Source organism: Anabrus simplex, chromosome 3 (assembly GCF_040414725.1).
Source record: "Anabrus simplex isolate iqAnaSimp1 chromosome 3, ASM4041472v1, whole genome shotgun sequence".
NCBI lineage: Eukaryota > Metazoa > Arthropoda > Insecta > Orthoptera > Tettigoniidae > Anabrus > Anabrus simplex.
In genome coordinates, this window is record NC_090267.1 from 226,435,613 (window position 1) to 226,448,701 (window position 13,089).

At 38.8% G+C, this 13,089-nt stretch overlaps 2 protein-coding genes across 2 annotated transcripts in view; one reads left to right on the forward strand and one right to left on the reverse strand.

The window, feature by feature from the left end:
- LOC136866169 (putative carbonic anhydrase 5) overlaps positions 1-8,474 on the forward strand; it is a 90,228-nt gene extending 81,754 nt beyond the window's left edge. Inside the window, exons 7-8 of the mRNA XM_067142899.2 lie at positions 4,526-4,753; positions 8,067-8,474. Coding sequence (XP_066999000.2) covers positions 4,526-4,753; positions 8,067-8,174 — 336 coding nt within the window. The 3' untranslated portion in view covers positions 8,175-8,474. The remainder of the gene's footprint in view (positions 1-4,525; positions 4,754-8,066) is intronic.
- Positions 1-13,089, reverse strand: part of LOC136866170 (uncharacterized) — a 1,405,624-nt gene that overhangs the window by 181,213 nt on the left and 1,211,322 nt on the right. The gene's annotated exons all lie outside the window — the stretch shown is intronic.

Sequence of the window (13,089 nt, forward strand, 5' to 3'; positions counted from 1 at the left end):
TTACTTCCTTCATTGTACCGAGGGTCAAAGTGACTGGTGTGAACACACAGACCGAGCTAGTGGCTGCACGGTTTAAGTCACGTAGTTGTCAGCTTGCATTCGAGAGGTAATAGGTTCGAACCCTTCTGTCGGCAGCCATGAAGGCAGTTTTCCGTGGTTATTCATTTTCATACCAGAAAATACTGGGGCTGTATCTTAGTTAAGACAACGGTCGCTTCCTTCCCATTCCTAGCTATTTCCTATGCCATCGTTTCCATAAGACCTATCTGTGGCGTCATGACGTAAGAAAAAAGCTCCTTACGTGACGAGTCTCGAAGAAGGAAGAAACAGTGAACGGCACATGTTTGTCTTTAGGCCACATCTGAAGAGGTTCTCGTTTGAATACCCGGACTAGCCTTTCACGACACCCGCCGCGTCACACAGAGATTCAGCGGGTGGTGTCTAGTGATAGGGGCCTATCTAGAAAGCTTCAAATGCTTATGGATTTTCTACAACGCATCAATAATCTCCGAGAACTTTCAAGGTATATTTCGATATGAGTTCATTAAGGGATCATTTGAGAGTATATGCAGATGACCTACAAATATATAGCCTCTTCAGAATACAAGATATTGATACTAACATTCAGCTAATGAATACCAATATAAACCTAATAAACTACTATGTCAGTGAAAATAATTTTCTCCTAATTAATTCACTTAAGACACAAGCTATAATTATAGGACACCGCCCCTACTCATGATCAACGGATTGGTAATACCTTTGGAAAAGTATGTGAAAAGTCTTGGAGTCATTATAAATGAAACATTAGACCGGAATGGACAGATAACTGATACTTGTAGGGAAGAATACGCTTCGCCCCCCCCCCCTCATAATTTACCAGTCGCTTCTTCCACACACTGTCAAAATAAGATTAATTCAGACGCTCGTGTTACCTTACTCAACTAGTGTAATGTTGGATTATTTGACGCTACCGATGGACAAACAAAGGAATTGCAGAAAGTAATAAACTCTTGCATCCGCTTTATTTTTGCATTAAAGTATACCACACATGTCATCCCCTATTAGGAGACACTCGGCTAGTCTATACTAACATTATAAAGAGGAAACATTTGTATATTTGTTTGTAACGGATAGACTCAAAAACTACTGAACCGATCCGGATAAAGAAATAAACTGCCGTAACCATGGCAACGACAGCTCCAAGATTCTACAGCAGCGAGATTTTCTACAATATATCACAAAAACCTAACATGTTACAGACATGAAATTCGGTATTTGGAATCTCCTTTCAAATAAGAGAACACACAATTTTGTTTTCGGAAAATTCACTTAAGGGGTGAGGGGGCGGGGGTGAAAAGAAGTGAGGAAGGAGTTGAATTCTTTATATGAGAATACATTTATCTCAGAAACTGAAGATGTTATAGATGTTAAAAGTTGCAGACCCTACTTGGATCTCTTTTAAAAATAAGTGAACACAGTTTTTTGGAAAATCCACTTAAGGGGGTGAACAGATAAAAAAAGCGGGTGAATTTTTAAAATGAGTATCTCCTTCTTTTTCTACCGGTTTTTCCACACCTGTGAGGTCGCGGGTGCGAACTGCGTCGTACATTTGGATTTGACGCTGTTTTACGGCTGGATGCCCTTCCTGACGCCAACCCTCTATGTAGGGATGTAATTAGTATTGCGTATTCCTGTTGTTGTTGTTGTTGTTGGTAGTGTGGTGTGTTGAGTGAATATGAAGAGGAGAATGTTGGGACAAGCACAAAGAAACTGTCCTCGAGCCAGAAGAATTAATCACACGCGATTAAAATCCCCGACCCTGCCAGGAATCGAAACCGGAACCCTGTGAACCGAAGGCCTCAACGCTGAACACTCAGCCAAGGAGTGTATCAGTTATTAAATTGAGTATATCAACAATATATCTCATATACTTAACATGTTACAGGCGAGAAAAGTCGTATTTGTAAACCCATTTAAAAGTAAAGAAACACGTACCTTTTGTTTTCGATAAAACAACTTAAGCTGGAGATCGTACATAAGTGAAGAGGAGTTGAATTCTCCTTATGAGGATACTTATATCTTAAAAACTAAATGTTACAGACGTAAAAATTGGTATTTGGAATCTCATTTAGAAACAAAGACACCTTTTTTTTTTCGACTTAAAAAAGGACTGTTTCTCACATGTAGAGTTCCATGTCGCATGTTACAGATTTAGCTCTGCCAGTAGCCTGGTCATCTTAGCCGCAAAATGCAATGCCACAAACGTGGTTTAAAAAGAGTTTCTGGGGTAAATTAAATAAATTTTTTCGGTGAGTTTTTATACTTGAGGGATTTTCCAAATGTCTTACTGCAGTACAGAGGAACAATGAATGTTTATTAAATTACGAAATCCTCGCGAGCGAAGCCGTGGGTAACAGCTAGTTAAAGATGAAGCAAATGAGATATTTACACATTGCTACAATTATCTTCCAACTTTTAAATGAAGCAATCCCGCAGTACCTTACCTCAGATCTCAGCTACCTCAACTCCACTCATCAGCATTACACTCGATCTAACTCCTTTCGTACTATACCCATCAGTGTATACACGTTCATTTCAAGTGCCTGATGCCAGGTTATGGACTTCTCTCCCGTTGAGAGTTAGGAACTGCACGACATTAGTCACTTTTAGAAGATCTTGCCGGGATTGCCAGAGTTGTATGATTGCAAGGGTGAATGTGAGAATGAATGACGTAGTACTTAAGTATTTACATACATTCATAAGTTACTTGTATTAAGATGCATTGGTCATGTAGAGCAGAGGTGCTCACGCGGGCAGACAGGCGATGAGCGTATGCTCTTCACCTACAATGACGTGGCTACCTTACAGGCCGTGAAGGCTGGGCAAAGTTCTCCCACTCACTCTCGATCACTGCGACGATACCCGAGTGTGAAATGGAGAAATACGTTATTTACGTTCATTGCAGTTTATGTGTTTTGACCGGACAATAGAGTTAGGCCTACAACCTCAAATATTTTTATAATGTACGTAATCAATTACAACTTTCACTATTACATTTTAAGAGGTGTTTTGAAAACATTTCTAATATAATACGGAGTTAAGGTGGATATCCCCGTCTTGACATCCAACAATAACGCCGAGAGGATCCATTGTGCTGACCATACGACACCTCGTAATCTGCAGGCCTTTGGGCTGAGCAGCGGTCGCTTGGTAGGCCATGGGGTTTAATTTGGATGAGGTGGATATACTGTGGCTTGTGGTTGTTTGGGTAAAATTATCTGATCAATTCACCAATAATGCAGTCATGCTTACGGGGAATAACATCAGTTAGGTTATTTATTTGAAGGCGTACTGTACGTCTATCTGACATTGTTGTTGTACTATAATCTTGGACAGTAAATATGTATGTCCTCAGTCGTGGTGTAACTAACTCCTTCTCGCCATTTACAGGCTAGCTATTATCATCGGATGCCTGTTAAATTTTAAATAATATTTTCAGAAATTCATTGAAGAGGGAAAGTCACACAAACACTACAGCACTGTGCAAAATCAGGCAATAAATTTGTTGAATTATGTAATTATATTACTTTTTACCTAACGAATAACAGGAATTTTACTTTTCTTTTAACGGAATACTATCATGCCTATCCAAGGAATTGTACATCGTATTTCGTACGCTTAAACCGTGTACCTTTGTAGACTGTAACACAAAATTAATAATGTGTCAGTTTTCTTTGAATGAATAAATATAAGAAAATAAAACTGACTGTTTATATCGAGCGCAGTATAAACCAAACCGGAATATCTTGAAAAGGTAAATTTGTTTGTGATTACAGCGCTATATTTTAAATACTGTTCCCCAGTCAGCATTTCGCTGAGTAGTGGAGGAGAGTTTCGTAATCACAATCGAACGTCACTGCTCTCTCTCTTCTCTACCTCGCTTCACTGTGGTGTATGCTTGCCACGTAAGCTGCCCACTTTTACACCAGACCAGCACGGCCGCACTGGGCTAGCCTCAACGGGCGCCCAGCTGAGCACCTCTGACGTAGAGTATTACTAGCAGTTTCCTAACTCTAGAACCAATGGTGTACATTATTATGTTATAACTTACTTGTTTGTTTTTTAAACATTTTTAGAATCATCATTATTACCTACTGTCATCTACTTATACACAAAATGTTGTAAATGTGTTATCATGTGCCCCTTTTTACAAAACAGATTATGGGTTAAATGCTGCTCTCCCCCATTACAGTCATCAACAACATTGTCATAATCAGCATCTTATTAATTTGTACGAAAAGACAATTTAACCTTTAGCATAGAATGTGGTTTCATATTGTAATAGCTTATTTAAGCTGTATAGAACACCTACAATGAGATACTTTTAACTATTTTTTAAAAGATAAGAACGTGGTTTTGTCATTGTAAGTGTTCATTCAGCATTAATCCAAGCGGTAGGCAAGTTACCCTTCCACCCAGTGTGTATTTAATTATTTTTATTACTTATGCATTTATTTTGTAGATCGGGCTCCAGGATCAAACTCCTGGTATGTCTGCAGTAGCTGAGAACCTTGCCGGAGTAATAACGCCAAATTCTAGGCAACAGATATGGCCGTTCAGCATAGATGAGTTGATAGCTTGGCAGCAGATGCCTTTCTACTCGTATCAAGGCTCTCTCACCACACCGCCATGCACCGAGCCAATATTGTGGATCGTGGCAGGACAGCCCACTGGCATCAGTTTCGACAATGTAAGTAATGTTCAACAGAGAGCTGTTCTTTTAACCTTCTTCCGCATCTGGACGTAGCCCATTTTTTGTTAAGGGTATGCGTGTCGCAGCTCTATCGTTGATCACGTTTCCTTCTCATTTCTGTTCACACTCAATTATACTTCAAAGGCTAAACTCCTCTGATTGTGATAACTTTGGCCTCCTTACATCACACAATTGTTTCCATTTTCTTCCATCTCTTCACACCAACAGCCTTCAGATCTATTTCTGCGCCTTCCAGTCACCTCCTACGAGGAAGACCTCCCAATATTCTTCCATCTGGCTATTATATGATAGTCTTCTTCGAATTCCTCACATTCTCTGTCTGTTGAACATGTTGCAGTCAAATAAACCTGCCCACCGTAATGATGATAATAAACCTGGTTCTCTCTACGGGATGTTAACTTCTTTATTAGTTCCGATTCTCTTCTATACTGAGTTAAATATCTTTATTCCATTCCCACATATTAAGTTCCTTTGCCATCGTGTAAGTCATATTTTAGTCAGTTATTTGCTACTGAAGTATTTACTTTCCAGAAGAGAGTATAAAATGTGTTAGCTGACCTTATACGGTGTACCATTTCTGCTTTAGCCGTATTGGTCAATAATATCATGCAAATAATATTATTAATCTTATTTCATGAAGAACACTATCCTGTTCTTAAGGAGGGGTTTGATGTAATGTCCATCTTCATTCACATATTTCTGACATATTTACATTCAATTTTCATTTAATCACAATTCTGCTTCGGTAATTATTACAATTTTAGCCTTGATATGATATTTTCTTTCTCTCAATTCCTATATAGAATGTGGATTATTCCTGCAGGCACTATATTTTAGGGTTCTTCTCATACACAAGTCATACACGCGAGTTCAGAGGCGAACGAGTAGAACATTATCGACAAGAGCCTCCGAGAACGCCCATGAGGGCCAATGCCAGAGATCACCAGATGTCCGAGGACACCGTATAATTTAAGTCGTATGTTATGAGAAAAGGGTAGTTCATGTTCGCACACAAGAACCAAAGCTGTTTCGAGGAAAGCAATTACTGTGATGGTGTCAGGCGTGATGAGTAGTAAAGGGCACGCCATGCCATTCCACGTCTTTACGCAGGGCATTCGGATTATTCCTTTTTATGAATTAATTAATGTATTTATTCATTCATTCAGAATCAGCAAAAGCATAACGCCGAATTACAAAGATCCGAGATATGTACAATAGTTATTAATATAAAATGAAAGATATACAAATATTTACAAAGGATACAAATATACACAATAAAACAGTACAATCCTATATATCACATATTTACATAAAGAACTACATAAACAAAGGAAAATACACTTAAATACAAGAGAAGAAGCAACATTGGGACATTGGACAGGCAATGGATGCACGGTGTTTTAGCAGGACTCCGTATCTCTGCACAAATCTGTGACGATCCAAGATCGGGTAGTGGCCAATCTACAATACCACATCACACCAAAGACGTGTGCATCTAACTCATCACACCTAAATCTCCAAGATTATTGTGTGATGGGCTTTGTTGCACGGAAGAGTAATGCACATTATCGCGAAACAACTTATTCCATTAAAGCAACAATTACCCCAGGAATGTCCAACATCAACAAGACCATATGATTTCTGCATGGCAGCGCTTCCGGTCCCACACTGAAGTCGTTATTTCGGCTTAAGGCAGGTACATCAAATAAAGTTGTACTCCAACCATTGCTGCATCTGTGCACCAAGGTTGGAAAGGCCTCTTCAAAAATAAGGAAACTTTGAAAATACCGTACAAATGCAAAGCCTTAGCGGTCGCAGGTAATTAGTGATGTATATTGGTATATTTCCTTACTAACCAGCCATTTTCTGGGCATTCCTGAAACAATTAGTTATCGTTCAAGCAGCTATGTAGATTGTGTCGACATGTCTGAATATTACGAGCAGCATATCAACATTGACTTCTACTTCAAACTGTGGAAATCATTCACAGAGTCACACGGTGTTGAGGAAATATTTGCGGACACCGAGAATCGCGTGGCAAGCGTCGAACGTGAAAATGTTGTTGACGGTCATTTTTGAGATCAATAGTATTGTGCTCCATGAATTTCTATCTCAGGTAAAAATGGTGAACCGCTACTATTATCTTGGAAGTTGTATATACGACGGAACTGTTGGTCGAAAGGTCAAAATGAGATGATGCTTAATCATTTCTTACAAAGCGAGATGAGTGATGACATTACATTCTTGTGTCTGTTGCCGGCACAGAAAAAGAACCTCAGTATTTTTATTTTTATTTTCTGTATACACTTATCAAAGCGCTTGCGAGATTAGAGAAAATTATACACTGGTATCCAGAGCTCGGACACAGTTTCCTCCCTTTCGACCGGACCTTTGGTGTAATCGAGGAGGAAAAACAAAAGAGAAAGAGAATATATTTGCCACAAAAGTATCATGCCGTGGTACAGAATGCGAGTCCCAAGTTCATTGTTCATGATATAACACGAACAATGCTTTTGGACTACACAACTCACTCCAAAACCTTCTTCGAAACTTCCTGTGAACCTCATTTCCTTGGTGTATATACACCTTGTTGCATTGTAAAGATATTTACTCTCACAGTAAGCCTGCTGCTAACGGCCGTAGCCGTGTTAAAACACCGGATCCCGTGAGATCTCCGAAGTTAAGCAACATTGGGCGTGGTCAAGGTTTTGATGGGTTGCCACGCTCTGTTGGTGGGAGGTAAGGGGATGGAGGAGCGGAAAGGTACTGGCCACTCTACCGTACGTAAACTCCGGCTCAGGCACACCTCTGTGGAGGTTCGGACCTGCCTTCGGGCAGAATACACCCTCTAGTGCGCCTGCTGTGTAATAAAGAATCTTACACCGATAACTCATGTTATCATAACTGGTTGTTGATTCTCCATAGTAGACATAGTTTACCGGGGCTCCAGCGGTTGTGTGAATAAACTGAGAGGAGTCCAGCACACAGCCTGTATCATTTCCACTTGAATATGCATGTTACTACTTATTATAGCTAGTGTACGTAGATAACCCTTACTTTTTCAATACATAATTGTTTCATGAAGTTTTTGTGTCTCCTGAACATTTTTATATCTTGGAGCTGTCTCGTTCTTGCGCCAGGCTCTTCAATTTATCCTCGCTCTAGGTCTCCTCCTTATGAAATAATATCTTGTAATTTAAACACCAGAAATGGCTGTTCTTACGAACTCTAATGTGTCTTCAAATATCTTTCGTACTCTGTATAATGACCTAACTCTCATGTGTTTCAGATTGAGGAGTTCCGAAGCCTGGAGAACAGGGATGGAGAAGAGATGGCAGGAAACGTGCGACCTCTACAACCCATAAACGGGCGTCGAATTACTGTAGATTTATCGTAACTCTAAATCTCTTTCTAAAGAGATAATGTCCTGTAATTTAAACATCTACTTTTAATCGAAATCGACTTTCAACCTATAAGGTACATCCAGTACGTGTTGAAGAGATGTTAAGTACAGAACATAAATGTCCAACCGGACACCAGTGGGATCGATCTGTATTTAACATCTCTTCAACACGTACTATATTTACGTAACACGATCAAATAGGTTGAAAGTCTATTTCCATTTCAATGGGGTTGTGAAAATTCGGTATTCATCTGTTTTTAACTATTTCATGAATAAAATCCTGCAACCGGTAAATGAACAGTAGATTTCTTTTCTTAATATCCTTTATATAGTTATAACAATATTTTTGCCCCTTTAGGTTTATCTTCCTCCGTTTCTGTACTAATTTCCATACAAGAAATCACAGGAGGTTTAATTAGATTGAGACGATATTAAATAATGTGAGCCTCCCCCTTATAAACATTTTGAACTGGCCTGTGAGCCCTAGAATATCTGTGTCAATTGACTGCTCGACATACCGTTTTAAACTAATGTAGGCCGCGCGCGTTTTCTCCTAGCTCTGTTTGGTTGCGCATGCGCTGGCCTACGACCAGGCAAACTTGCCCGCTCCTTGCTTGCCGACAGGAGAGGCAGTTCGCTTCAGTCAGCCATGTCGAACTGGTGTGGTTTTGTGTCCGGCGTCATGGAGTCGTGGAGTAGCTGGAAACCACCGTAATCTCCACGTTAACGGGGATTTTCCCCAGGTAATCTAATTGGAGACCTCCTGCCATTCCTTCTGATCATGTTTTTGGATTTATTTTTCGTCTGGATACTTCACAACGAGGTCTGGATGCTGGCGGTGTGACTGTATTTCTTCGTCAACAATGTCAGGTTAAAATTCTTCTCATTTCTGCATCACCAAAGGTATGTACCAGTGTTTGACACACTTTAAACGTCGTCCTGAAGAGGATTTTGATATTTTCGAAGATTTCTGGAAAAATAATAATAATAATAATAATAAATATTTGGACTTCGCCGTTAAATTAATTCCTATTTGCGTGTGTGGTATCGAAAATCTGAAAAACAGTTTCGGCAACTAATCACAGTAATGTGGAAGGTTCACCATGAACTAAATTGGAATTATTAATTTAAAATTTTACTGATCTACTTTTGGCACTTTAAAATGTAACCTTCTTTGTAAACCAAGGTACAGTCTCCAAGGTACCGAGCTTTACCTTCTTCGGATTTCTGTTTGCTTTCCTGCGTTTTGTTTTCTAATTCCTTTGGTATGTTTTCTTCTCCCCTCGCCCTTCTGGGGTTTTTGGGTGAATTAAATTATTTTCTCTAGCCTGTTTTCCTCCGTGTTTTAGGAGGCGTTGCTTTTGTTTCGTGGTTACCTTGGCAACGGTTCGGGTGTGTATTGTTGTCGGGTTAAGAGTTGTCTGGCGTGCTGAGCCGGTGTGGATCTTGAATTATATATTTCGGGGTTGAGTGTATCGTTTACTGTTTAAATTAATTAATTTATTTTCTCCTCCTTTAATATTGTGTTTCCATTTCCTTGCCCCGCGTGAGGAGGTGTTTTTAACGTGAAATTCTGTTCGTCTTGGAAACTGTACTTGGTGGAAACTGAACGTTTTCAAATTTGGTAATTATGAGAAGCGACCGCGTTGAAGATCCATTTTATTGAATAATTGTTAACTTAGTTTTTTTTATTAAATAACTATCCGTGATCGATCACATTTAATTTCAAGGTAACATTTATGTAAGAAAGTCTATTGGTTTTCCGTTGTTTTCTGATCACATTTTATTAGGTACGGAGGTCATCCTTTCTTTCTTGTTGTTTTCATAAGGTTCTCAATTTATTATCTGTTAAAGAGTATTTATTTTCCATTAATTGTTAATTAGTAACGAATTAATTTTCTTTTAAACCCTACCTGGGTATATTCTAATTTATTTTACTTATTGTTGATTACCTTTTCCTTTTTTCAACCTTACGTTGATTTTATTTACATTTTGGCATTACGTTTTAAAATAAACTTAGGCTTTATCATCTTAATGACTTGGTTTGTTACCTACAATTTGCCCTTCAATTAAATTTTTTTAAACTTCATGTAAATGCTGGTTTTTATTCGCCACGTTCGGTGGAGCACTGCCACTGCTTAACTTCCACGGCCTTAAGTCGTCTTCCCCGCTGTTTCCGGTAAGTTATTTCTATGGTTTCTTGTTTTTTTTATAGTGTGACTGTACTTGTTGTTGCTCTTCTTGTGCCCATCTTCTCCCTCGTGTTCGCTATACCTCCCATTTTGGGGCGGACACGCTAACAACCTTCTCGCCAGGGTCTCTATCTACCTCTCTCTCTCTCTCTCTCTCTCTCTTCCTCTCTCTCTCCGTCCTTTTCGCTCTCTTCTTCTCTCACCCTGGTGGGTAAGGTTATTCACCTCATCATCCCTAGGTGGTACTGGGGTCCTAGAGGGTGGTGAGCGGTGAGAAGATATTTGTATTTTAGTCAGAATAGCAAGAGCATGACGTACAATCACAACACTGCTCTGTACCCCGTATGGACGGGGGTGGTAAAAAAACACCAACGGTAACACCTGCCAGTCGTAAGGGGCAACTAAAGGGTACCCCAGGGGTTCTGAACTTGGGAGCGTGGGTTGGCGACCACGGGGCCCTTAGCTGAGTCCTAGCATTGTCTCCACTTAATTGCGCCAGGCTCCTCACTTTCATCTGTCCTATCCGACCTCCCTTGGGCAACTCTTGTTCTTTTCTGACCCCGACGGTATTAGAGCACTCGAGGCCTGGGGATTCTTTCATTTTCACGCCCTTTGTGGCTCTTGTCCTTCTTTGGCCGATACCTTCATTTTTCGAAGCGTCGGATCCCTTCCATTATTTCTCTCTGATTACTGATATATACAGGATGGTTGCCTAGTTGTATTTACTCTTAAAACAATAATCACCACCACCACAACGACCTCGTATGTCCTTTGTTTCCGAGTTGAATTCTTTACTCCCGTAGTCAGTGAATAAACAGGGAAACAAGCTATTATTTGACCGAATATTTCGTAACTTAATTAGAAGATTCACATAAAGTTTTCCATAATTCTTTATAGCCAGCTATCCTCGAAGTTGAAACAAAATAATCCCATTGAATAATAATAATAATAATAATAATAATATATCTTACACTATTTTTTAGAAACTCAACGACTTTTCAGATATTCTCGACTGCCTCCAGGACAAAATTTAACTACGTCAAACAAAGACAAAAGGTTAAATATCAGCTTATAATATTAAATATGATCTGAAAATAAATTTGAAAAGCAAAGACTAATGTATTTATTGTTCTTGCAACAACAGAGAGTAACCTCCAGTTTACAAACAATCTTTATAACATATTAAATAAAAATAAAAGATAATGCCGCCATACATTAGATACACAAATTACAGAAAGTACAAAATATGGCAGATTCCTTCAAATATTACAACCTAACATACTAGGTAGTACAACAGCTAACATAACTAGAAATATACATAAACAATGCAACATGCACATTTTAATTACTAAAATAAATATAACTATTTCAATAACCGTAAGTTGACAAGGAGTGGAATGAGGTCGAGGAGTTAAATATGTTCAAATACATGAAGTAGCATAGTCCAGATACCAGCATTCACATATTTTGTTATGAATCAAGCATGCTCCTTTCGGCGGGGAGTTTTTACAACAAATGGTTTTGGAATTTTTTTAAACATGAATGGAGATTTCTTAAATGCTTTTTCTTAGTACTGAAAGATATTTGCTGGAGAAGTTCATCATTATCTAATAAGGCATTAGTGCATTAATATGAAAATTGTTTATACTTATGTGGGACACTTGTATGTATGTAGGGCTTGCTATTTCTCCATATGCTGTCCTCAGATAAATAAGCCAAACCGACCGACCGACCGACCGACCGACCGACCGACCGACCGACCGACCAACCAACCGACGTAATTAAAATTCACCAAGGGATATTATAGAGTCCCACTATCCGAACACCGATACTTCAGAAATGCAGTTAATCCGAACTACCATATTTACAGTATCTCCCAAAGTTGTAATGAAGTGAAAGAATGCATTTTGAACGAAAATTGTTTTTATTATTCGTGCATGAATTGAACATATTGCAGTCTGTATTGCGAGAGTATTTTGATTGAGACAAAAACGAAGCAAAATAATGTAACAAAGCTATATTTCTCTGTAAAAAGTAATTTATTCCCGTTTAGTTATTCTACGTTAATCTTCGCAGTTGTTGCGAAATGCTGGATTTCGTATGCACGTTATGATAATTCGAAAATTTCCCAATACGAACAAGCCCAGATCCCACTTTTCTTGGATTATCCGTTCTCTACTGTGCTTTCAAAAATTAAAATGTATACTTTTCTAAAATATAAAAATTGTAAAATTCTAGAATTCCAAAAAATTATAATAATTCTAAAAACTATATAAATCTCATGGTGGTTGTTCCTCCCGAAGGAAAAACCTCCGCCTTGAAAATGAGTGGAAATTTTGCCCCTTAAGGGGTAACTTGATTAAGAAACAGTTTGAAACAGAAGATTGATAATTATTTCTATTCCAGCGGCTCCTAGCTAGTTCACCTGAAAGTAGATACGCTCTCCTCTGCACATATCTAATGCCGAGCATATAAAAGGGTTGAAAGAAGCCACTGTAAAGTATTGATGGCTGTGGTTCTACCACCCATTGATATGTCAATTCTAACTTCATTATCGCTGACTAGAAATGATAGTACGTTGATATTTTTGGTTCTCTATTTTCTTTACTCCCTCGTTCATCTGAAATCAGGTACTGAGTGAGACATGCATTGGTCTTTGCGGTCGTCACGTGTTCAAAGGAAACATTATTTTCTATTACTTTAGGTTAGTTCGTTCC